At 41.8% G+C, this 27586-nt stretch overlaps 1 protein-coding gene across 2 annotated transcripts; it reads left to right on the forward strand.

Moving 5' to 3' along the window:
- LOC121538260 (serine/threonine-protein kinase 38) lies at positions 1-27586 on the forward strand. 2 transcript variants are annotated; one of them, XM_041846112.1, is made up of 13 exons: positions 1-135; positions 4170-4306; positions 5672-5723; positions 7293-7415; positions 7520-7603; positions 7755-7878; positions 8313-8467; positions 8665-8776; positions 11043-11104; positions 11243-11360; positions 23350-23569; positions 24949-25043; positions 25374-27586. In XM_041846112.1, the coding sequence occupies exons 2-13, from the start codon at positions 4176-4178 to the stop codon at positions 25511-25513; spliced, it is 1416 nt and encodes a 471-aa protein (XP_041702046.1). In that variant the 5' UTR covers positions 1-135; positions 4170-4175; the 3' UTR covers positions 25514-27586. The 2 variants fall into 2 exon arrangements, with proteins under 2 accessions (XP_041702046.1, XP_041702048.1); XM_041846114.1 differs by having other exon boundaries at positions 8665-8767.

Consider the following 27586-nt stretch of genomic DNA (forward strand, 5'->3'; position numbering starts at 1 on the left):
CGGTGTGGCAAATATCAAATCGTTGCGCATCGCCTTTTGGCCACAAAGCGTCTTGATGAGTTTAATTAAAGCGAAAGGGAAAGACGGGGTTGAGCCACACACAGCCCAGCAGAGAGAGAGGTCGTTCCTGCGGAGGTAAGATAACAGAAGACAAACTTGCCGAGAAACCGAATCGTTTTTTCAGCTATGCCATCTAACGTTAGCTAGATGAAGCTGTGGTTAGGCATAGTTTTGAAATGCATATAAAAGGTACTTTTGTCTGGAATTTAGTACGTTTGCTTGCTAGCTAACATTACTAGCTAGCTAGGTACGTTAAATTCTGAAGGGATGATTAGGTTTTCGGAACTAGCTACCTGTAACCTGGCAGCAGTAAACAGCTAGGCTAGCTAACATTGTATTTAATGCCACAACAACACAGGCTAGTTATATAACGTTAGGTATCCGAGTTTTTCCTCAACTCCACGATGTAGCTAGCTACATCACATCAACAGACATACAAACGTGTGCGAAGTCAAATATATTATGGGATTTGATGGCTTGGTCAAAGATACTGATAGCTAGCCCGTTACCTAGCTAGACACACTTGCCTTGTTGTGACAGGTTTGAAAGTGTTGGCTAACTTAGTTGGTATTTTACTTTAGCTTTTTAGCTAATTGTCATATCTGATGAAGCCCTCCACTTTGCACTTGTCATTGAGCTAGCCAATAACTATAGGTTGCTGTTACCTAGCTAGCTATTTACATGCAGCTAAAGTTAACGAATGCATTTATCCAGGGCAGACAGTCAACCTAAACCAGACTGAATGTACTAGCTAACTAGTTAGCTAGTTATAGCTATCTCTGGCTTAGCTAGCTAGCTACAGTGCCTGACAAAAGTATTCATCCTCCTTGGCGTTTTTCCTATTTTGTTGCATTACAACCAGTAATTTAAATGGGTTTTTATTTGGATTTCATGTAATGGACATACACAAAATAGTCCAAATTGGTGAAGTGAAATGAAAAAAATAACTTGTTAAAAAAAATACTAACAAATAAATAACGGAAATGTGGTGCGTGCATATGTATTCACCCCTTTGCTATGAAGCCTCTAAAGAAGATCTGGTGCAACCAATTACCTTCAGAAGTCACATTATTAGTTAAATAAAGTCCACCTTTGTGCAATTTAAGTGTCACATGATCTCAGTATATACACACATGTTCTGAAAGGCCCCAGAGTCTGCATCACCACCAAGCAAGCAGCACCATGAAGACTAACAGGTCAGGGACAAAGTTGTGGAGAAGTACAGATCAGGGTTAGGTTATAAAAAAATATCTGAAACTTTGAACATCCCACAGAGCACCATTAAATCCATTATTTAAAAATGGAAAGAATACGCACCACAACAAACCTGCCAAGAGAGGGCCGCCCACCAAAACCCATGGACCAGGCAAGGAGGGCATTAATCAGAGACACAACAAAGAGACCAAAGATAACCCTGAAGGAGCTGCAAAGCTCCACAGCGGAGATTGGAGTATCTGTCCATAGGACCACTTTAAGTCGTACACTCCACAGAGCAGGGCTTTACGGAAAAGTGGCCAGAAAAAAGCCATTGCTTAAAGAAAAAAATAAGAAAACACGTTTGGTGTTCGCCAAAAGGCATGTGGGAGACTCCCCAAACATATGGAAGAAGGTACTCTGGTCAGATGAGACTTTTTGGCCATCAAGGAAAACGCTTTGTCTGGCGCAAACCCAACACCTCATCACCCCGAGAACACCATGATACTGCCACTACCATGCTGTGGGGATGTTTTTCATCGACAGGGACTGGGAAACTGGTCAGAATTGAAGGAATGATGTATAGTGCTAAATACAGGGAAATTCTTGAGGGAAACATGTTTCAGTCTTCCAGAGATTTGACACTGGGAATGACCCTAAGCATACTGCTAAAGCAACAATCGAGTGGTTTAAGGGGAAACATTTAAATGTCTTGGAATGGCCTAGTCAAAGCCCAGACCTCAATCCAATTGAGAATCTGTGGAATGACTTAAAGATTGCTGTACACCAGCAGAACCCATCCAACTTGAAGGAGCTGGAGCAGTTTTGCCTTGAAGAATGGGCAAAAATCCCAGTGGCTAGATGTGCCATGCTTATAGAGACACACCCCAAGAGACGCAGCTGTAATTGCTGCAAAAGGTGGCTCTACAAAGTATTGACTTTGGGGAGGTGAATAGTTATGCACACTCAAGTTTTCTATTTTTATTTTTTTTGCATCTTCAAAGTGGTAGGCATGTTGTGTAAATCAAATGATACAACCCCCCCCAAAAATCCATGTTAATTCCAGGTTGTAAGGCAACAAAATAGGAAAAATGCCAAGGGGGGGGGGGGTGAATACTTCCGCAAGCCAATGTACATGACAGATATTTATAGCTAGCTAGCTTCTTTTATTTGTAAATATTAAGTAGCTATTTGTGAGTAAGGCATGCTTGAGTTGTTTGCATGTCTTGTAGGGTTTTCTAAACAGCTTCGACAGACGAGGTGACATATCCATGATGGTGCACACAGCCTACACATCTCTGATTCACAGTAATGCTCCATCAGCATTGGGTGCACAAAATTGATTTCCACACCATCTTAACTGCTCTGTCACAATATTATTGACCATCCTTTATTATAGTACTGCACAAATGGCGACTTTAATTCTCGTTTTATAGGGCACCAGCCATTCCTTTTTAATGACCTTATTCAGTGCCCAACTGAATATCTGCCAAATAATTGAATTGCCCTGACCTTCAAGCATCGGCAACACACAAATCAAGGGCTTTGTCAATGCTTGGAGCTCTTAGCCAAACGGCAGACTCTTTCCACGTGCCCCTCCTCCTGCTACCTCAAGGGTACAGTGTCCCTGTTGCTCAGCCATGTAGAACGCACTGAGTGGACATTGAGTTACTCTACAGCGACTGAAAGAGACCAATTGTCTTTAACCCTTCTTGGCACCTTGTTTTAGAAAGAGATGGTCTCAGCACTTTGAAAGGTTGTAGTGAAAATTAAAAGCAAAGTAATGACCCAGTGAAAGTGTTTGCAAGGGTATGCCTATAGCCTGGTATGTGAATGGAAAACCAGCACAATTACAAGGACTATAAAGAATACAATTTCCTTTGGACTAAGTTAATCATGCCAGTCTACGCCTTTTTGCAGTTCTTTCTGTCTAGAGCATGGTTGGCAATAAAAAAAAAAAAGACATATCAGGATATTATTTGACGATGTAGGTATAGTTTTGACAATATCACAATATTGTTTTTGCGCTAGTTGACTGTACTTGCACTAAAACTCCTGTGTATTTTTTTCATCATAGCATGTTCTCAATCTTTTTAAGTAGGGAGCCAATTTGTTTTCAGCACTTATTTCCCTAATTGATCAACATTAGTTCTCATGTTCTCTCGTCTCTCTGCAGCAGACATATGGTGAGCAATATGTTTGGAACATCGAATCGCAATAGATATTGAATCGCAATACGTATCGTATCAGCACCTAAGTATTGTGATAATATCGTGTCGTGAAGTCCCTGGCAATTATCAGCCCTATCAAATACAATACATTTTTAAGCTCTTTTTAGGTCAATTTGCACTGTACATATTATTATAATTATGAACCGGCCTCCTGACCATCCACTTTGACAAAAATCAGACCACGGCTGAATCGAATTGCTTACTCCTGGTCTAGAACAGTGGTTCTCAATCCTGGTCCTGGGGACCCAAGGGGGTGCACATTTTTGTTTTTGCCTTTGCACTAAAATCATCAAAGCTTGACAAGGAGTTGATCATTTGAATCAACTGTGTAGTGCTAACACAAACATTTGCACCCCTTTGTGTCTCCAGGACCAGGATTGAGAACCACTGGTCTACAGGATAAAGGCTGCTTAATTGCAAACCAAATCAAATTTTGTCACATGCGCCGAATACAACCGGTGTAGACCTTACCGTGAAATGCTTACTTACAAGCCCTTAACCAACAATGCAGTTTTAAGAAAAATATTAGCTAAATAAACTAAAGAGCAACAATAAAATAAGAATAACGAGGCTATATACAGGGGGTACCGGTACCGAGTCAATGTACGGGTTAGTCGAGGTAATTGAGGTAATATGTACAAGTAGGTAGGGATAAAGTCCCCCCCCTTCCCGTGCATCCCTCAGGTAACCATGGCAATGACGGGCCAGAGTTCCTGCTCCTCAATGAGTAACCACACCAAGGAGCGTGTGACCATGGCCAAAGTAACCCTGGAGAACTTCTACAGCAACCTCATCGCCCAACACGAGGAGAGAGAAATGAGGTAGACTGCACACGCAATGCCTTCCACCGACAGCCATTGTTTCCAATTCCTCTGTTCTCTATTGCTACATTCTTCTTATGCGTTATGACATTCAAGGTGGCGGTTGCTAACTTTGTGGTATTTGTGTTTAATGAATGTGTTGTTGGCTGACGATTAGACTAAGAAATGGTGACCACTGCATTATATCTGTAGAAGACATTCATATTTTAACAATAGCTTTTCCCTCCCCTGTTTTTTTAAAATATTGGGCTGATGACACTTGTCTGTCTTGCTTAGTAGGCCTGTATGCTCTTTCTGATGCAAATTGTCTGGGGTGTTTTTTCATGTTACCTCCCTGGCTCTCTTTGAGGGAAACCACACCCTGTCTGTGTGAGCTCCAGCACACTGAGGTCATTTCAGTTTCGAGATAAAGACTGATGTGTGAAGATTGAATGTGTGTGGCACTGACTGGGGGCTTTTTTTTAAACTTGTGATCTTGGAAAAAGTAGGCAGAGTTTCAACAGTGCGACAAACCAGAACGTTTACACACATTCTTGACATGATTTCAAAGTGTGTGTATATGTGTGTTTATATGCATGTCATCCATCAGCGCAATGACCATTTCTGTTCAAACACTGTCACCTGAGTAATGAGTTTAATGATCAAACAAGCAGCAGATGGTGGAGACATGAGTTGGCTATTGTCAAGTAGCGGTCTGAGTCAGTCTCGCCCTCAAGGCCATGTTTGTGTCGACTTCACTGTTTATCAGTTTCCTCTTGAATACTCAGTGGCACCAATCCAACCCCTACTAGCACTTAGCCCTATTAATATCACTGGAGACCAAAGGTTACGTGGCAGGTCTCTTATCTCAGCGGCTTCAGCTTAGAGCAGAGAAGGAAATTACACTACTAATATGCAAGTCCCTGGGTCGCATTCATTAGCGCACACCGTAGCAAATCGTTTTGCAACGGAACACAAAAACAAGGATTTCTTATGTTCTGTTTCGTTCCTAGTGAATACGACCCTGATGTTGTGGTGATGGGGTTGATCCATAAAAAGCATGTGGGCACAAGGACCGAACAACACCCGTCTGTGTGCTTTTCTGGAAGGATACTTCTCAATGACGCATTAAAACTCTTAGTCCCTTACACATTTTGCTACCTGAGCCAGTGAAGGTTACTCTTTCTCTCAAGATAGAGATGGGTGGCTGTGTTATGGTGCACTTAATTGGTGTTATAGGAGCATCATTATATGGCTCAGCTGGAACCAATCTCCCCTCTCACAGCAGTGTCAGTTCATGAACAAAAGTTGTCTTGAACAAAGTATCAACCAAACACCATACACATTAGTTGAATGAAAGTTATTTTTCTTGCATTTTTGTTCCAGGCAACAAAAGTTGGAGAAGCTGATGGACCAAGAGGGCTTGGCGGATGAAGAGGTGGGGTTGCGCACGTACACAGACACCAGGGTTTCTGTTATGAACATGTGGCGCTGGACATTTGACCGGCAACGTTTAAAATGTACCGGCCCAAAATGCATTGGGTGCATAACCTGATTAGGGCGCCCACCCACAGTGCTCAGAATAACAGAAATCACATTTGGAATATGGTAATTCATATGAACAGAACATGCAAGTTGAGATTGCAATGATGTGTGGTCCTTACTGAATTCTGATGTGCACTTTGAACATGTTAGAATTTACTTTTCCTCAGCCAACAAGATTAGTAACGAACAGCAAAATCTCTAGCCAGTGTCAATCTACTATAGTAGAAATGTTAGGCTACCTATTCTATTGGTCAGCTTGTCGAGAAATAGTATATTCCAAACTGACTCTGGGACAGTTGTGGGACGATAGATTCCAAATTCATACAACCAGTAGGCCTAGGATACATAGTTAATAAAATATGTTAAAAAGCAATGAATCTGATGTAATGGATCAGAACATTTAGCTTAAAATGTTGAATAACTATTTCTTCACATTATAAGCCCAGCAATGTGCACAAGGCAGTAGACTCACGAATGTTAGTTCCATAATGCAATTAGCGGGAAAACAATTAAGTGTATGTTTTCAAAATGCATACTGCCTCCAGCTCATTGCAAAGTGGTGTGTGACGTGCTGATGAAGCCTGCCTTCCATTGCCATTTGATGTCGTGTTCAAAACAACTCAAATCTCAGGCTTCAGTGCATTCAAGACAACTGGGAATAAAATGAGTTCCGACTGGGGGAAAATCGTTTTGAACGGTCATCCAACTCGTAATTTCAACTCTGGAGTCGGGCTTCTTTCTAGCGCTCAGATTTTCCGACCTGAAGATCACCTTTAGTCATGATTTGACTTCATATTTTCCAGAGTTCCCAGTTGTCTTGAAAGCACCACAAGATGCTGCTGCTGCTGCAGCGCTTGCACTGTCAGACAGATTTTCCACTCAAAGGCTCTATCTGTATGCTGTACACATGGGATAAGTAAGATAACGAATGTACTGTACACGCGCCAATTTAATTCCACTAAATTATGCAAATTAACCTATAGACCGTTAAGCATGACGAGTCAAATGTATTTCCATTGTCTGGTATTTCCATCAATTAATAGGCTAAAAAGCATTATTTCACAATGGGATTTTTTTCTTCTCCCGGCCAAAAAGATCGGCTTTTCAACATTTATCAGACAAAAGCCGGCTATTACTGGCTAACGGAAACCCTGACACAGACATTTACATTTTTAGTCATTTAGCAGACGCTCTTATCCAGAGCGACTTACAGTTAGTGAGTGCATACATAATTTTTTAAAACAATTTTATTTTGTATTTTATTTTTTCATACTGGCCCCCCATGGGAATCGAACCCACAACCCTGGTGTTGCAAACGCCATGCTCTACCAACTGAGCTACATCCCTGCCGGCCATTCCCTCCCCTACCCTGGACGACGCTGGGCCAATTGTGCGCTGCCCCATGGGTGGCACACAACCTTTGACACCTGCACACTAACCATTGCCCCCTCTACCTGTGCAGAAGCGTATCCGACGTTCTCAGCACGCCAGGAAAGAGACAGACTTCCTGCGTCTCAAACGAACCCGCCTGGGGCTGGAGGACTTTGAGTCCCTCAAGGTGATTGGCCGAGGAGCTTTCGGAGAGGTAGGCATCATCCCTTTTATACAAACATCTTTTATGTAGCCTTGCAGACTTTCAGCTTATTATTTAATACATTATTGGCACGTTTTGGTCCTATTTGTCCCCAGGTGCGTCTGGTGCAGAAAAAGGACACAGGCCATGTGTACGCTATGAAGATCCTCCGTAAGGCTGACATGCTGGAGAAGGAACAGGTGAGGAGGGGGGAGGAAGGGGTATGTGAGGTATACATTGATGGCCAGTCATTTTCTTTTCTCACAAATATCTAAAGCAGTGTCTTGGATACAAACATGATGAGTGCCTGCCATGCAATCAAGAAATTGGTGTATGTGCATGTATTCCTAGGTGGGCCACATCCGTGCCGAGAGAGACATCCTGGTGGAGGCGGACAGCCTATGGGTGGTCAAGATGTTCTACAGCTTCCAGGACAAGATGAACCTCTACCTCATCATGGAGTTCCTGCCTGGCGGTACGACCCCCCCAAACCCTGAACAGTCTCCTACGCTACTGGCTCAAAGTCAAAAAGGCACTATTGTCCAGTGAGCTGCTCCCAGATTAGCCAGTCTTGCATGTGTATTTAGACCTCAGGGCTTGTTTTCATAGTGTTTCAGAGTAGGCGTGCCTACTCCACTCGACTCAGCCAAAACTGATCCAAAATCCGCACTCCTAATCAGAGACACTTTGTGAATACGATCCCTGGCCCATTCAGTAAGGTGAAGCAATGTTGCAGAAATACATGTTTTGTATAGAACATGCACAACCTGCCATCGTGCAAAATAAACAATTCTATGCAACACATTTCTATCTGTAATTCCACCAAAACAAACTTCTTCTGCCTCACTGAATACGCCTCAAAGTTTAGTTGCAATGTGGTGTTTTTTAACATGCCGCTGCCACCTACAGGTGACATGATGACCCTGCTCATGAAGAAGGATACTCTGACCGAGGAGGCCACTCAGTTCTACATCGCTGAGACGGTGCTAGCCATCGACTCCATCCACCAACTGGGCTTCATCCACAGAGACATCAAACCTGACAACCTGCTACTAGACTCCAGGGTGAGTTTGAGCAAGGACTCGGAGACACACAAATACGAAAACTGGGTCGAATTTGCAAGGCACCAAACTGAAGAAATCGGACTAAACTTGTCCAATAAGAAATGCTTGTTTTCGTTTTGTGTTGCAAAAGGTTTTGCTTCGGTGTGCACTAATGAATGTGATCCTGTACTGAAGGTGCCTTTGTTTGATTGTTTCAGGGCCACGTGAAGCTGTCTGACTTTGGTCTATGCACGGGTCTGAAGAGGGCCCATCGTACCGAGTTTTACAAGAACCTCAACCACAGCCTACCCAGTGACTTCAGTAAGCAAAGTCAGGCATCCCCAATCAATCCATTACTTTACATACTAACACCCTGTATCAATGTTAAAGCCACAATCTGGAGTTTGTGTCTCAGCCCTTATAGTCATTGAGATTGACATGATATTTGGAAGCATATTTTGGAGCTACACCTTGTTTGCAAACATCCAAATGACAATGAAGTAATATTTGGGTTATGATAGAGTAAAACGGATGCACTAAGCTCAAATGGCATTTTATAAATTATATTAATTGGAAATGCAATTGAACAGTAGGAAATGTCCCAGATTGTGCCTTTTTAATGTTTCTCCACTAACCTGGTTCTGATTTCAAATGTGCTTTTTTTTTTTAAACGAAGAATAACTTAAAGATTTGTTTTTAGGTATGTTTTATTTTATTTCAAGGTGTTTTAAAAAAAAGAAAAGAAAAAATATATATATTGTTGCATGTACCAGTGTGTACATATTTTTGTTGTTGGATGTTACAATCCTTACTAACAGTCATTGAATATATCCTGACTGTAAATCACTGGATTAGAGCTGCTAAATGACTAATGTAAATCAATAGATCATAAATGGCTATTTGTTTTGTAATAAAGATTCTGAGGCTGATTTCACAATAGTAAAATATTGCTAGAAGGGGTATACATGGGTAAAGATACTTGCAGCGCATTCAGAAAGTATTCAGACCCCTTGACTTTTTCCACATTTTGTTACGTTACAGCCTTATTAATTTTTTTGAAGTCACCATTTACACACAATACCCTAATAATGACAAAGCAAAAACAGGTGTTTAGAATTTTGGCAAATGTATAAAAAAAAGCTATCGGAAATATCACAATTTACATTAGTGTTCAGACCCATTACTCAGTACTTTTTTGTAGCAACTTTTGGCAGCAATTACAGCCTCGAGTCTTCTTGGGTATGACGCTACAAGCTTGGCACACCTGTATTCGGGGAGTTTCTCACATTCTTCTCTGCAGATCCTCTCAAGCTCTGTCAGGTTGTATGGGGAGTGTTGCTGCACAGCTGTTCGATCGGGTTCAAGTCCGGGCTCTGGCTGGGCCACTCAAGGACATTCAAAGACTTGTCCCGAAGCCACTCCTGCGTTGTCATTGCTGTGTGCTTAGGGTCGTTGTCTTGTTGGAAGGTCAATGTTCGCCCCAGTCTGAGGTCCTAAGCGCTCTGGAGCAGGTTTTCGTCAAGGATCTTTCTGTACTTTGCGCCATTCATCTTTCCCTCGATCCTGACTAGTCTCCCAGTCCCTGCCGCTGAAAAACATCCTCACAGAATGATGCTGCCACCACCATGCTTCAGCGTAGGGATGGTGCCAGGTTTCCTCCAAACGTGACGCTTGGCATTCAGGCCAAAGAGTTCAATGTTGGTTTCATCAGACCAGAGAATCTTGTTTCTCATGGTCTGAGTCTTTAGGTGCCTTTTGGCAAACTCCAAACGGGCTTTCATGTGCCTTTTACTGAGGAGTGGCTTCCGTCTGGCCACTCTACCATAAAGGCCTGATTGGTGGTGCTGCAGAGATGGTTGTCCTTCTGGAAGGTTCTCCCATCTCCACAGAGGAACTCTGGAGCTCTGTCAGTGACCATTGGGTTCTTGGTCACCTCCCTTCTCCCCCGATTGCTCAGTTTGGCTGGGTGGCCAGCTCTTGGTGGTTCCAAACTTCTTCCATTTAAGAACGATGGAGGCCGCTGTGTTCTTGGGGACGTTCAATGCTGCAGAAATGATTTGGTACCCTTCCCCAGATCTGTGCCTCGACACAATCCTGTCTCGGAGCTCTACGGACAATTCCATGGCTTGGTTTTTGCTGTGACATGCGCCGTCAACTGTGGAACCTTATATAGACAGGTGGTGTGCCTTTTCCAAATCATGTCCAATCAATTTAATTTACCACAGGTGGACTCCAATCAAGTTGTAGAAACATCTCAAGGATGATCAATGGAAACAGGATGCACCTGAGCTTAATTTTGAGTCTCATAGCAAAGGGTCTGAATACTTATATAAATAAGGCATTTGGTTTTTATTTTTAATAAATTAGCAAAAATGTCTAACCCTGTTTTCTCTTTGTCATTATGGGGTGTTGTGTGTAGATTGAGATTTTTTATTTAATCCATTTTAGAATAAGGCTGTAACGTAACAAAATGTGGAAAAAGTGAAGGGGTCTGAATACTTTCGGAATGCACTGTCTTAACCTGCAAGTGAGTTAAACCGGTTTAACCAGTATGTAAGTTGCATCATTTTATAGAACTGTTAATTTTTCTTTACAGCATTCAATAACATGAACTCGAAGAGGAAAGCAGAGACATGGAAGAGGAACAGGAGACAGCTGGTGAGAAGATAAAGCTAGATGGGCAGCATATTTTACACAAGACACACTTGTATTGGGGTGGTCTTTTAGTCACATTGTATGATACTATAACGCCTTGAATAAAGTTATTTATTTTACTCCCTCGCTCTCTCCCTCCAGGCCTTCTCTACTGTGGGCACCCCTGATTACATCGCCCCAGAAGTCTTCATGCAGAATGGATACAACAAGCTCTGTGATTGGTGGAGCCTGGGAGTCATCATGTATGAGATGCTGATAGGTGAGATTTCATTGACAAGCTTTACTTGGAGCCTCCAAAAAGCCATTGATAGTTTTTGGAAATTGGCTTTCAAACATATACACTACATGACCAAAAATATGTGTACACCTTCTCTACGAACATTTCATTCCAAAATCATGGGCATTAATATGGAGTCGTTCCCCCCTTTGCTGCTTTAACAGTCTCCACTCTTCTGGGAAGTCTTTCCACTAGATGTTGGAACATTGCTGCAGGGACTTGTTCCATTCAGCCACAAGAGCATTAGTGAGGTCGGGCACTGATGTTGGGCGATTAGGCCTGGCTCGCAGTCGGCATTCCAATTAATCCCAAAGGTGTTTGATGGGGTTGAGGTCAGGGCTCTGTGCAGGCCAGTCAAGTTCTTGCTGCGAAGAGACAGAATCATTAGATCATTTGTTTTGGTACTGTCCATTTGTGGCTTGGTTTTGGTCACAGGTCCAGGAATGGCTGAAGGATTGCAATATTTACCTGTAGCTAACCCTGCAGATAGCACTACTGGGTGATCTGAAAAGTCATAGTCAATCAATCAATAACATAATACTATTAGCAAAAATGTTTATTTTCAATTTACAATCTGTAGAAACAATGCGAATAGAAGGTTTCAGAACTTTTGTGAAACATCACAGTACAGTTGAAAATATATGGCAAATAGAAATCCAATATGGATGGTGTTAATAGATAGATGGCAGGTGTTGAATGGAGCTGAAGGATGGGACTAATAACAACTAACAACATCAAGATAACTAATGTAGGGCATGCTGTGTCCATAATAAGTATATAGGTTATAGGTTGAGAGCTTTTGTGAAGGAGCACAGTTGGAGAGATATGGCATATAGACGCAAACCGGATGGACATCATTTAAATGATCGGAGAGGTTGAGGGTGGAGGAAGTTCAGGAGTAAAAACAAACAAAATAGAATTATTGTAAAATTGACTGTGTCCATAAAATGTATATAGTCTGTATAAGCTGGAAGTAGAGGCCTAAGCGTTGTTGTTCACTAGTTTACTCCAATTAGGGAAGGGGTGGTGGGGTTGGGAAGTAATGAAGGGAAATATATATTTTTTTAAAGGATCTGTATGTACAGTTGAAGTCAGAAGTTTACCTACACTTAGGTTGGAGTCATTAAAACTCATTTTTCAACCACTCCACAAATTTCTTGTTAACAAACTACAGTTTTGGCAAGTCGGTTAGGACATCTACTTTGTGCATGACACAAGTCATTTTTCCAACAATTGTTTACGGACAGATTATTTCACTTATAATTCACTGTATCACAATTCCAGTGGGTCAGAAGTTTACATACACTAAGTTGACTCTGCCTTTTAAACAGCTTGGAGAATTCCAGAAAATGATGTCATGGCTTTAGAACCTTCTGATAGGCTAATTGATATCATTTGAGTCAATTGGAGTTGTACCTGTGGATGTATTTCAAGGCCTACCTTCAAACTCAGTGCCTCTTTGCTTGACATCATGGGAAAATCAAAAGATATCAGCCAAGACCTCAGAAAAAAATGTGTAGACCTCCACAAGTCTGGTTCATCCTTGGGAGCAATTTCCAAACGCCTGAAGGTACCACGTTCATCTTTACAAACAATAGTACGCAAGTATAAACACCATGGGACCACGCAGCCGTCATACCGCTCAGGAAGGAGACGCGTTCTGTCTCCTAGTGATGATAATAATAATACACTGCTCAAAAAAATTAAGGGAACACTTAAACAACACAATGTAACTCCAAGTCAATCACACTTCAAACTCAAAAAATCTAACTGTCCACTTAGGAAGCAACACTGATTGACAATACATTTCACATGCTGTTGTGCAAATGGAATAGACAACAGGTGGAAATTATAGGCAATTAGCAAGACACCCCCAATAAAGAAGTGGTTCTGCAGGTGGTGACCACAGACCACTTCTCAGTTCCTATGCTTCCTGGCTGATGTTTTGGTCACTTTTGAATGCTGGTGGTGCTTTCACTCTAGTGGTAGCATGAGACGGAGTCTACAACCCACACAAGTGGCTCAGGTAGTGCAACTCATCCAGGATGGCACATCAATGCGAGCTGTGGCAAGAAGGTTTGCTGTGTCTGTCAGCGTAGTGTCCAGAATATGGAGGCGCTACCAGGAGACAGGCCAGTACATCAGGAGACGTGGAGGAGGCCGTAGAAGGGCAACAACCCAGCAGCAGGACCGCTACCTCCGCCTTTGTGCAAGGAGGAGCAGGAGGAGCACTGCCAGAGCCCTGCAAAATGACCTCCAGCAGGCCACAAATGTGCATGTGTCTGCTCAAACGGTCAGAAACAGACTCCATGAGGGTGGTAGGAGGGCCCGACGTCCACAGGTGGGGGTTGTGCTTACAGCCCAACACCGTGCAGGACGTTTGGCATTTGCCAGAGAACACCAAGATTGGCAAATTCGCCACTGGCGCCCTGTGCTCTTCACAGATGAAAGCAGGTTCACACTGAGCACGTGACAGACGTGACAGTCTGGAGACACCGTGGAGAACGTTCTGCTGCCTGCAACATCCTCCAGCATGACCGGGTTGGCGGTGGGTCAGTCATGGTGTGGGGTGGCATTTCTTTGGGGGGCCGCACAGCCCTCCATGTGCTCGCCAGAGGTAGCCTGATTGCCATTAGGTACCGAGATGAGATCCTCAGACCCCTTGTGAGACTATATGCTGGTGCGGTTGGCCCTGGGTTCCTCCTAATGCAAGACCTCATGTGGCTGGAGTGTGTCAGCAGTTCCTGCAAGAGGAAGGCATTGATGCTATGGACTGGCCCGCCCGTTCCCCAAACCTGAATCCAATTGAGCACATCTGGGACATCATGTCTCGCTCCATCCACCAACGCCACGTTGCACCACAGACTGTCCAGGAGTTGGCGGATGCTTTAGTCCAGGTCTGGGAGGAGATCCCTCAGGAGACCATCCGCCACCTCATCAGGAGCATGCCCAGGCGTTGTAGGGAGGTCATACAGGCACGTGGAGGCCACACACACTACTGAGCCTCATTTTGACTTGTTTTAAGGACATTACATCAAAGTTGGATCAGCCTGTAGTGTGGTTTTCCACTTTAATTTTGAGGGTGACTCCAAATCCAGACCTCCATGGGTTGATACATTTTATTTCCATTGATAATTTTTATGTGATTTTTTATGTCAGCACATTCAACTATGTAAAGAAAAGTATTTAATAAGATTATTTCATTCATTCAGATCTAGGATGTGTTGTGTAAGTGTTCCCTTTATTATTTTGAGCAGTGTATAATATTCCATTTAGCAGACGCTTTTATCCAAAGTGACTTAGTCATGTGTGCATACATTTTTACGTATTTGTGGTCCCGGTGATCGAACCCACTACCCTGGCGTTAGAAGTGCCATGCTCTACCAATTGAGCTACAGAGGACCACAGATGAACGTATTTTGGTGCGAAAAGTGCAAATCAATCCCAGAACAACAGCAAAGGACCTTGTAAAGATGCTGGATGAAACGGGTACAAAAGTATCTATATCCACAGTAAAACAAGTCCTATATTGACATAACCTGAATGGCCGCTCAGCAAGGAAGAAGCCACTGCTCCAAATCAGCCATTAAAAAAGCCAGACTACAGTTTGCAACTGCACATAGGGACAAAGATCATAATTTTTGGAGAAATATCCTCTGGTTGATGAAACAAAAATAGAACTTTGGCCATAATGACCATCGTTATATTTGGAGGAAAATGGGGGAAGCTTGCAAGCCGAAGAACACCATCCCAACCGTGAAGCACCGGGGTAGCAGCATCATGCTGTGGGGGTGCTTTGCTGCAGGAGGGACTAGTGCACTTCACAAAATATATGGCATCATGAGGAAGGAATATTATGTGGATATATTGAAGCAACATCTCAAGACATCAGTCTTCCAAATGGACAATGACCCCAAGCATACTTCCAAAGTTGTGGCAAAATGGCTTAAGGACAACAAAGTCAAGGTATTGGAGTGGCCATCACAAATCCCTGACCTCAATCCTATAGAAAATGTGTGGGCAGAACTGGAAAAAGCGTGTGCGAGCAAGGAGGCCTACAAACCTGACTCAGTTACACCAGCTCTGTCAGGAGGAATGGGCCAAAATTCACCCAATTTGTTGTTGGAAGCTTGTGGAAGGCTACCCGACACGTTTGACCCAAGTTAAACAATTAAAAGGCAATGCTACCAAATACTAATTGAGTGTATGTAAACTTCTGACCCATGGGAATGTGATGAAAGAAATAAAAGCTTAAATAAATCATTTCACATTCTTAAAATAAAGTGGTGATCCTAACTGACCTAAGTCAGGGATTTTTTACTGGGATTAAATGTCAGGAATTGTGAAAAACAGAGTTTAAATGTATTTGGCTAAGGTGTATATAAACCTCCGACTTCAAGTGTGTGTGCACACTACCGTTCAAAAGTTTGGGGTCACTTAGAAAGTTCCTTGTTTTCGAAAGAAATGCAATTTTTTTTGTCCATTAAAATAACATCAAATTGATCAGAAATACAGTGTAGACATTGTTAATGTTGTAAATGGCTATTGTAGCTGGTAACGGCTGATTATATATATTTTTTTAATGGAATATCTACATAGGCGTACAGAGGCCCATTATCAGCAAACATCATTCCTGTGTTCCAATGGCACGTTGTGTTGGCTAATTGATCATTAGAAAACCCTTTTGCAATTATGTTAGCACAGCTGAAAACTGTTGTGCTGATTTTAAGGAAGCAATAAAACTGGCCTTCTTGAGACTAGTTGAGTATCTGGAGCATCAGCAATTGTGGGTTCGATTACATGATCAAAATGGCCAGAAACAAATAACTTTCATCAGTCTAGTTTGAGAAACAGACGCCTCACAGGTCCTCAACTGGCAGCTTCATTAAATAGTACCCACAAAACAGCAGTCTCAACGTCAACAGTGAAGGGGCGACTCCGGGATGCTGACCTAGGCAGAGTTGCAAAGAAAAAGCCATATCTCAGACTGTCCAATAAAAAGAAAATATTAAGATGGGCAAAAGAACAGGCAATGGACTTTTTCTTTGCAACTCTCCCTAGGTCGGCATCCCGGAGTCGCCTCTTCACTGTTGACGTTGAGACTGATGTTTTGCGGGTACTATTTAATGAAGCTGCCAGTTGAGGACCTGTGAGGCATCTGTTTCTCAAACTAGACACTAATATATTTGTCCTCTTGCTCAGTTGTGCACCGGGGCCTCCCACTCCTCTTTCTATTCTGGTTAGAGCCAGTTTGCGCTGTTCTGTGAAGGGAGTAGTACGCAGCATTGTACGAGATCTTCAGTTTCTTGGCAATTTCTCATATGGAATAGCCTTCATTTCTCAGAACAAGAATAGACTGACGAGTTTCAGAAGAAAGTTATTTGTTTCTGGCCATTTTGAGCCTGTAATCGAACCCACAATTGCTGATGCTCCAGATACTCAACTAGTCTCAAGAAGGCCAGTTTTATTCCTTCTTTAATCAGCACAACAGTTTTCAGCTGTGCTAGCATAATTGCAAAAGGGTTTTCTAATGATCAATTAGCCTTTTAAAATGATAAACCTGGATTAGCAAACACAACGTGCCATTGGAACACAGGACTGATGGTTGCTGATAATGGGCCTCTGTACGCCTAAGTAGATATTCCATTAAAAATAATCAGTTTCCAGCTACAATAGCCATTTACAACATTAACAATGTCTACACTGTATTTCTGATCAATTTGATGTTATTTTAATGGACAAAAAAATTGGTTTTCTTTCGAAAACAAGGACATTTCTAAGTGACCCCAAACTTTTGAACGGTAGTGTATGTATGTATGCAGGGGGAAAAAACATGGGGGATTGGAAGTGATGCAGACAATTACATTGATGGAAGTTACAATCTATCTGCAATATTAAAGCTGATCTACCCCTAAAACAAAAAAAATAGTTATTCCACACTGATCTCGACAAACTATATCTGTATGGACCTCGCTTTGTGCATTGGGGCATTGTCACGCTGTACAGGAAAGGGCCTTTCTCAAACTGTTGCCACAAAGTTGGAAGCACAGAATCTTCTAGAATGTCATTCATTGTATGCTGTAGCATTAAGATTTCCCTTCGATACTTCCGGGGAGAACTATATTTTAACTAATTATCCAAGTTATCGGTTACATGGAAAAAAGACTTAGAAACGCACAAAAGCAGACACTTTTGACGAGAATGGACACCGACGACACTGCGCCCAGGACGAGGCCCAGGCAACCCCCGGCCTATCCTTGTGAAATTCTTACGATACACCGACAGGGAGAAGGTCCGGCTCAGAGCAAAAGTGCTTAGGACTTTTCACGGGAAAGGGACAAAGGAGTTTTCCCCAGAATTTTCCAAGGAGGTTCAGGACGAGAAATGGGTTCACGGAGGTGAGGCCTATGTGCATGAAACGGGGACTGAAATACACGTTGCAATATCCTGCCGTGTTCTGAGTTACTGTGAGAGTATCACTACGTCGTTTCACAGACCCAAACTTTAAGGAGGCAAAGAAGTGTGTCACGGACGTCAATGAGGCTAAACAAATTGAGTAGCGTGGTAGGCTATGGAAGATCTGCATGGTGGCAGAGGTTCATCACAGATGGACTACCATTTTTCTCTTAAGGTGATATAACTTCCTATGTTGTGAGTAACAGTCTCATTGAGTGTTTATGCCGCGAATGCTGCCTATAATTTTCTTTCTGGTTTACAGTTGATATCATTATAGTACTAGATTAAGCAGGATTATAGTCCAGGCATATCATTCTGTTTTATGGTTATAGTGGGGACAAACATATTATTTTAAGTTTTCACTCTATAATAATAATAAACAATAATGGGTCAATATAGGCAACAACAGGCGTGTTCATGCCATGCGTGATGGGCACAACCCAAAGTGTTAGTTAGCTTATTTTGTTTTATCATTATTATGACCTATACCGGTCTCCTTTTTGTGTTTTGTTCTTTGCTTACATTCCTGCCTTTTGGAATTAGACAGTTCATGTATCAGTCTACATGAGAAAGGTAATCTCTTCTCTTTGCGAGAATAATGATCAGCCTGTCTTTATGTTCAATGTATATGGTCATGCCTATATTTGCCATTGGTAAAACGTTCTTATTCTAGTTGGAGCGTCAGTGCTTGGAAGACCTCGGGACACTTTACACGGATGAAGGCCTGGTTTAGGGGGGAGGGAGATTTTTATTGTGTATTTTAATTTTTTTGTATCTTGTTGGGATATGTTTATGACATATTTGTTCTATGGGAAGTTTAGTGTTCTAGGTGGGGGGCACTACCAGTCGTTCACTTTCTTTTTGATTCGCTAAGCAGTGGCTATCAGAAACGCATTGATTTAAAATATTCTAACACTCGTCACGTTTTGGTAATAATATATTTACAACCTTTCAGATATGATGACCAATGTGATTTTAATGTTACGTCGTGGAATGTGAACGGATTAGGTTCATATTTAAAAAGACAATTCAATACCTTTTATCTTAACACTCGAGACCCACCTGCTGGAAAAGGATACTCCTAGGGAGGGAGACAGATGGGTGGGCAGTGCTTTCCATAATACATTCAACCCCCCAAAAAGAGGTGTCTATTCTATTTTCCAAAAGTATACATGTTCAAGTAGAAAAATAGTTTAAGGACAAAGAGGGACAAATCTTGTTTTTACTTGTAAAGATTTCAGGACAAAATAAAATATTGGGAAATATTTAAGCTCTGAATGAGGAGGACCCAGACTTCTTCCTTCAATTTAACAAAATAATACTGGATTTCAGTGATTTTCCTCTGGTACTAGTGGGGGATTATAATCAGGTCCCTGATGCTTTTTTTAGATAAATCCAAAACTGGTCTAACCTCAAACTCAAGAAGCAATTAAAATACTGTGTAAAGATGCTGGTCTTTATGATATATGGAGATCGATCAATCCAACTGCTTGTGATTAGATTTATTTTCGAATAGGCCCACTGTTTATTCACGCATCGACTACTTCCTGATCTCACACTCATAGATGATAGCTTTTAAAAGCTTACATACGCGGAGTAATGATACAATGATCAGCTACTATTAAGAAATTCGAAACAGAAAATTGATACATTTGAAACAGAGCTCAAAATGCTGGAGAGGGAATATTGGTCCAATCCTAACAAAATGTATCTGGTAAATCTGACAAACCAAATACGAGCTGAAATACTTTATTCAGTAAAAAAGCTGAATATTCCCTGTACAGGCTGAAGCAGAGATGGTACGAATCAGGTGAAAAGGCAGGAAATTGAAATCTAGAGAAACAGATCGGCAAGTAGGTGTAATCAGAAATAAGACAGGCAAGATGATTACCAATCATAAAGAAATAAACAATATATTTCGAGACTTCTATCAGGAACTTTATACTTCAGACGGTCCTTTTAGATATGCAGAAAGCAGCAGCATATTTTCATAATTTGAACCTTCCTAAACTATCAGAGGAAGACAGGAATTGGCTCGACTGCCCTATTACTTTGGAGGAATTGACCGAAACAATAAGACAAGCACCCAGTGGTAAAACTCCAGGGTTGGATGGGATACCCAGTGATTTCTATAAAAGGTTTGCAGAGCAGCTTAGCCCAGAAATATTGAAAACATTTAACACATCGATTGACACAGGTGAGCACCCACCTATGAGTGATGCAGTAATCACCCTAATCCTCAAAAAGGGAAAGGATCCCTATGAGTGTGGGAGCTACCGTCCAATTTCTTTGATAAATTATTTACAAAACTTCTGGCTATGAGGGTGAATCATATCATTAAGAAAATCATAAATCCAGACCAGGTGGGATTTGTGAAAGGCAGAACTTCATCTGATAATCTTAGACACCTATTGCATGTCATCTGGAAGGCAAAAGATTTGGATACTTCCATGGCAGCCTTATCACTAGACGCAGAGAACCTTTTGATAGGGTGGGTTGGGACTACCTGCATTATACTATAAATACATTTGGATTTGGACAGAGCTTTCAGAATATTATTAAACCTATGTACAACGACCCCAAATCCATAGTAGTCACTAACGGACTACGATCATCTCCATTTTCTGTAGGACGAGGCACGAGACAAGGTGACTGTCTCTCTCCTCTCCTATTTATTATAGCATTAGAACCATTAGCCGAAGCCGTTAGGCTGCATCAGTCAATCAAAGGGGTTAATATGGGAGGTAGGGAGAATAAACTACTGCTTTATGCAGACAACATATTACTATTAATGTCAGACCCCCAACTTTCCATATCTCCTTTACTGGACCTAGTAAATGCATTTTCAGAGAGATCGGGCTATAAAGTAAACTGGACCAAATCTGAAGTAATGCCCCTATCAAAACATTGTCTGAGAAATGACTTCCTCAGCTGGAGGTTTCAATGGGTCCCTAAAAACTTGAGGTACCTGGTGATCGCTTTAAATCTTGGTCTAGAGAACATGATTTCTGAAAACCTTGAACCACTATTGAACAAAATTCAACTCCAGTTTAAGAGCTGGGATAAGCTACAACTCTCATTATGGGGTAGGTTACAGGTTATAAAGATGGTCATACCTCCTAAACTGAATTACATCAAACATGTTACCACTATCCATACCTATACTTTTAAATCCATAGACAATATTATTACTGAGTTTATTTGGGCAAGTAAAAGGGCAAGGATTAACCTAGCTAGGTTACAGGCCTTTGTATATGCACAAATAGGCACTCTTTATTGAGAACTCGACTAGGCCAATTTGGGTGGACATGGAAGAGGAACTTAATGCCCCATTCGGAGCATCAGATTATTTGAGTCAACAAAAAGTGGGATTGCAGAATCCAATAATGTACCATACTAAAAATATATGGAGTCAGATTCATAAGAGAGGGCGATCTTCACCTTTCTTGACTAGCTCTGCTTCGTTATGGAACAACCCTAAATTGAAAATAGGGGGACACATGGTTTTCTGGAAAGATTGGTATAGAAAGGGGATAAAGAACATTAGTAGTCTATATCCAGTTTAGAGATTTGTATGTTTAAGGTAGGACAGAATAACAACAAATTCCCAGTACATTCCGATATAAGTGTTAAGCTAGAAATCCTCAGCAAATTACCACATACCACAGGGCTTATATACACTGCTCAAAAAAATTAAGGGAACACTAAAATAACACATCCTAGATCTGAATGAATGAAATAATCTTTATTAAATACTTTTTTCTTTACATAGTTGAATGTGCTGACAACAAAATCACACAAAAATTATCAATGGAAATAAAATGTATCAACCCATGGAGGTCTGGATTTGGAGTCACCCTCAAAATTAAAGTGGAAAACCACACTACAGGCTGATCCAACTTTGATGTAATGTCCTTAAAACAAGTCAAAATGAGGCTCAGTAGTGTGTGTGGCCTCCACGTGCCTGTATGACCTCCCTACAACTCCTGGACAGTCTGTGGTGCAACGTGGCGTTGGTGGATGGAGCGAGACAGATGTCCCAGATGTGCTCAATTGGATTCAGGTCTGGGGATGGGCGGGCCAGTCCATAGCATCAATGCCTTCCTCTTGCAGGAACTGCTGACACACTCCAGCCACATGAGGTCTTGCATTAGGAGGAACCCAGGGCCAACCGCACCAGCATATGGTCTCACAAGGGGTCTGAGGATCTCATCTCGGTACCTAATGGCAGTCAGGCTACCTCTGGCGAGCACATGGAGGGCTGTGCGGCTCCCCAAAGAAAGGTCATTGTCCATTTGAAAGACCCATTTGCGACCAAGCTTTAACTTCCTGACTGATGTCTTGAGATGTTGCTTCAATATATCCACATCATTTTCCTTCCTCATGATGCCATCTATTTTGTGAAGTGCACTAGTCCCTCCTGCAGCAAAGCACCCCCACAGCATGATGCTGCCACCCCCGTGCTTCACGGTTGGGATGGTGTTCTTCGGCTTGCAAGCTCACTCCTCCTTCAAACATAACGATGGTCATTATGGCCAAACAGTTATATTTTTGTTTCATCAGACCAGAGGACATTTCTCCAAAAAGTACAATCTTTGTCCCCATGTGCAGTTGCAAACCGTAGGCTGGCTTTTCTATGGCGGTTTTGGAGCAGTGGCTTCTTCCTTGCTGAGTGGCCTTTCAGGTTATGTCGGTATAGGACTTGTTTTACTGTGGATATAGATACTTTTGTACCGGTTTACTCCAGCATCTTCACAAGGTCCTTTGCTGTTGTTCTGGGATTGATTTGCACTTTTCGCACCAAAGTACGTTCATCTCTAGGAGACAGAACTCGTCTCCATCCTGAGCGGTATGACGGCTGCGTGGTCCCATGGTGTTTATACTTGCGTACTATTGTTTGTACAGATGAACGTGGTACCTTCAGGCATTTGAAAATTGTTCCCAAGGATGAACCAGGCTTGTGGAGGTCTACAATTTTTTTCCTGAGGTCTTGGCTGATTTCTTTTGAATTTCCCAGGATGTCAAGCAAAGAGGCACTGAGTTTGAAGGTAGGCCTTGAAATACATCCACAGGTACACCTTCAATTGACTCAAATGATGTCAATTAGCTTATCAGAAGCTTCTAAAGCCATGACATCATTTTCTGGAATTTTCCAAGCTGTTTAAAGGCACAGTCAACTTAGTGTATGTGAACTTCTGACCCACTGGATTTGTGATATATTGAATTCTAAGTGAAGTAATCTGTCTGTAAACAATTGTTGGAAAAATGACTTGTGTCATGCACAAAGTAGATGTCCTAACCAACTTGCCAACACTATAGTTTGTTAACAAGAAATTTGTGGAGTGGTTGAAAAAACGAGTTTGAATGACTAAGTGACCTAAGTGTATGTAGTCTTCCGACTTCGTATGTATGTATGTATGTATTGCATCTTATGAATGTCACAAAATGGTGCCATTCCTATGCATTTGGCCGTGCCTGTCTTATGTGTTAATCCCTTGTGTGTATTGTGTTCCAGGCTATCCCCCGTTCTGCTCCGAGACCCCCCAGGAGACCTACAGGAAGGTGATGAACTGGCGGGAAACGCTCACCTTTCCCCCGGAAGTGCCCATCTCGGAGAAGGCCAAGGATCTCATCCTCAGGTTTTGCTGTGAAGAGGAGCACAGGATTGGAGCCACAGGGGTGGAGGACATCAAGGGCAACGCCTTCTTCGAAGGGGTGGACTACGACCACATCAGGTAGGAGGGCTTAGAGGAGGAGGAGGAGGAGTAGTAGTAGTAGGAGGAGGAGTATTTTCCACCCTTGAGCTGGATGGCAGCTCTCTACTTCGTCCCTTGATACCACTGAGTGAGGAAAAAGGGACATTTGAAGAATTACGTTTTCCAAATACATTTTCCCAAATGTTATGTGTTATTCAAGCACACTTATTTTTGTATTTAGCTCCTTAGCTAAGTCGTCATTACGACAAAGGTAGTTAGCTACAGCGTTTAGTAAACTAAGCAAGAACATTTTCTTGCCCGCCGTGTTTTGATCTCCGCGGCGGTAGTAGGCGCGAGTGCATTGACAAGCAAGAAAATGTGTGGTGTTGTGGTAGTTCAGTGCGCGTCTCTGTGTGAATGGAAACCAACATGGCAGAACGCTTTTCCGCTAATACCGTCCTTCAGAGAATGTTATGTTAGACTATTAAAAATGTGTAGGTCTATGTTAACTAATCAGTTCTTGATCTTTCCTCTTGAAATTGCTGTATGTCAACAGTAGGCTGCTAATGATGTAATAATAGTCAGTTCACCAATCACAACAAGGCATGTTGAATGAATGGTAGCATAGTAGTCAGACCTAACTTGATGGATTATATCAGGGATGGAGATTTGAAATAAGCTTATATAGGCCTAGTTCAGTTGTTTCGTATTCCAAATAGCCTACTGTAAGCTAAACTACTACATTGCATCCAGTAATTGAATTATTCAAAAATGTCTCCCCAAACAAAATAAGAACCCAGTTTACATTTTTCCAAATCCACCGATTTTTAATTAGAATAATCATTACCCCTCATTTTAACCTAGAAAAATTTGAAGATTTCATTAAGACCACCTCAATTTAATTTAGGATCAAACCCAAGACTTCTGTGTTGGCTATGTTGTTTAATATAATTTAAGACTAGGTTTCAGGAAATGGCAGTTACAGGTTTTTCAAATGCTAAATGCTCCAACTTTAAGTTGACTGCCCCCCCCCCCCCCCCCCAAAAAAAAGCACTGATTTGTACATTTTAAACGTATTTCTAGTTAGCTACTGAAGAGCAGCCAAGTACCCATACGTCTATGTAGCCTATTATTCCTACTGAGGCAGTCCTCTGCCAACATAATTATTAGGCAAAAAATAAATGTGCATTTTCCTATGATTTGAGCAGTGTAGGTGTTGCGTGTGCCGTGAAGTGGTACTCGTAAAAATTATTCAAGGTTGGCAGGTCTGTATATCCAAACCATTTGAAAGTTTGTTTGTTTGTTTATTTAGCAACATCCAGAATCTCCTGGCTAGCATTTTCTGACATTGTAGCGGTGCATTTAAAAACTGATGGGAACAGTCCTGTTCTAAAACTAGGGTCCCGTTTCTTCTACAGAGAGAGGCCCGCTGCCATTCCCATCGAGATCAAAAGCATCGATGACACGTCCAACTTTGACGAGTTCCCAGACTCAGATATCCTCCAGCCAACGGGTACGTTGCTTATTGTCACAACACCAGTGGCTGTCAGTGGTCATAGTTCAACAGTCATGTTCATTAGGTCCCTCCCCGTTTGGTTCCGTCTGCTCTGTTTGGTTCCTAGAGTACACGGTAAACAGTTTCCGTTGCAAAATGTTTTGCAATGGTCTGCGACTAATGAATACACGCCTGGTAGTCCCTCCCAGGTTGTCCGTTTTCTTTCATTTGGTACCTAATGAACACGGCCCAGGTCAACCACCTTGAAACAAGACTATGTCAAAAATGTTATCCTTTGTTTTCCTCCATTGCCCTGTGTGAAATAATCCCGTGATTTTTCCTCCTCAGCTGCCCCTGTTGTGTCCAATCATTCTGAGGTGGACCTGAAGAACAAGGACTGGGTCTTCATCAACTATACCTACAAGCGCTTCGAGGGCCTCACAGCCCGAGGGGCCATCCCCTCCTACATGAAGACAGGGAAGAGATGAATAATGTCTTTGTTCACTCACTCACTTTACCAGCCCCTCAGTCTGGTATTCAAAAGAATACACCATGGATCCCAACGACCACTCCTCTAGCTCCAAACTCCAAAATGGAGATAGCGGTCACACCAGCGGACCACACTCGACCGGTATTCCCGCATCCTTCACTTCCCCCTCCATAAACAAGCTTTGAAGTCTTAGCTGAGCAGCTAACAGCAAGGGACTGGGATCCAATATGCCTCGCTTTTCTGTCAAAGGGCTAGCTTTTCTCTCTTCATTCCTTTTCTTTCTTTTTTTTTTCAATGAGAGTTGACTGTGTTGCTCCACACTCAATAGAATTGTCCATATTTTTAGAAGTTAGTTCCTCCTATTAAAACCTTTAGAAATGGAGTGTCATTTGATGTGAACTAATGATCCTTTTCAGGGATTACATCAATGTTTTCAATGTGTTTTTAGAGAGCTCTCTGCTGCAGCATCTTGGGTGCTAGTGTTTCCGACAGGTTGTCTGTTGCAACAAGGCAACTCTTAACCAAAGACGATGAGAGCTTAGAGTATTATTTTAGGGTTTCAATGTAATTGCTTTGTCCCCATGTAATTGTCACTTAAATACCATCAATGGTAGAGCTGTTTTTATACATGGATTTATGCAAGTGTTTATAGCAATAGAATCACCTCTCTGGAATATGATTCTATTTTAAATGGAACTACACCTCCCAGAAGCCCACTTGTTTAGATTCATTCTTGATTTGACAATCATCCACTTTTTAAGGGTAGCATTCATGAGTTTTTTTCTTTCCTTTGATTAATTTGATTCGCCAATACTCTGTTAGAGTTATTTATAACTTTTGTGGATATGCATGTCATTTAGCTAGAGCGCCAAATCAAATGCAAACATTTGGTGCACGTACCAACCCTTTTTTTGGTTTACTTTTCGATGGACCTTTTGTGGTAGGGGAGCTAGAAGTAAGGCCAAGACATCGATACTCTTCTATTTCCTCTTCTGTTTGTTCTCTCTTTCCTCATCGTCTTTTCCTTCCTGACCACTGGCCTGTAAGGGCTTGGTAGGTCAGGTGGCAGGCAGCGCATGTTGGTTCAGTGGAGATGGAAGGAATCGAAAAGGAGCACCATTTAGAGTATTGAGACACTCAGGGTCTGTGTACTCTGTGACCCCAGGTTCAGGTAATTCACGTCACCTTTCACTTACTGTCTATAGTTTCCTCTCTTGTTGTCGCTTGGCTTTTTCTTAGCAACCGTGCTTTGAGTAACCTTTTAAACATTGCATTTGTGTGATGTTTTGTCAAGGAAATGTCACCTGGAATGTCTTTACTTTTCAAGAGGTGTGAGGGAGAAACTTTGTACCCAGGGCTATATGTGACTGTCCTTCAAAACAAAATCCCAAATGCTGTGTCATTTGAATCGAATGTAATCACGAGGTGTAGTGGCAGATGAATTTCATGCCATGTTAATTCCAAAATGCTGAATAGAATGTAGCCTAAGCCACCAAGGTGGTAGGTTTCTGTCACATGGGGAAGATGTCATCTGGTCTTTTCTTCAATCTCTGTACGGTGTTCTGGGTAGTTTAGAGTACTTGCTGAGATTGAATAGCCAGATTATTATTTTTTATTTTATTTATTTTTTTACAACTGAGGAACAACTAATTTTGAGACTGTTCTCTAACGTTTTACTGACGCTTGATGTCTAAAATTATCCTGTTGTAATGCCAGGTTTAAAAGGTATTGGGGCAGATGAGGTGGCAAAGTGCATATGACTTTAAATAATTGTATTGTTAATTTATGCTGCTTTGTGTGTGTGTGAGAGATTTGGTGTCTTCAGAGGAATGGGTGATATGCTCAGTAAAAAGAAGATGTTTGATTAACCTACACTGAAAGGGGTTATGTTATTTTGTAGATGTCGCCCAACTGTGTGTATGCTGTGCCTTCCCCCAGGCACACAGGTTGTGTGTAAAACATGCTGTACAAACTTTAAAAAAAATATATATATATATATATATGGGGTTGTATTTAATGTGTGTCTATTGTATATTTTCTGCCATTTGACAATTGAATAACTAACTCTGCA

Source organism: Coregonus clupeaformis, chromosome 24, assembly GCF_020615455.1.
Source record: "Coregonus clupeaformis isolate EN_2021a chromosome 24, ASM2061545v1, whole genome shotgun sequence".
In the NCBI taxonomy this organism is placed as follows: domain Eukaryota; kingdom Metazoa; phylum Chordata; class Actinopteri; order Salmoniformes; family Salmonidae; genus Coregonus; species Coregonus clupeaformis.

Coding starts and splice junctions, on each gene's coding strand:
- LOC121538260 (XM_041846112.1), top strand. CDS start 4,176: ATGGCAATGACGGGCCAGAGTTCCTGCTCCTCAATGAGTAACCACACC. Junction 4,307..5,671: donor CACGAGGAGAGAGAAATGAG/GTAGACTGCACA, acceptor TTTTTGTTCCAG/GCAACAAAAGTTGGAGAAGC. Junction 7,416..7,519: donor GCCGAGGAGCTTTCGGAGAG/GTAGGCATCATC, acceptor ATTTGTCCCCAG/GTGCGTCTGGTGCAGAAAAA.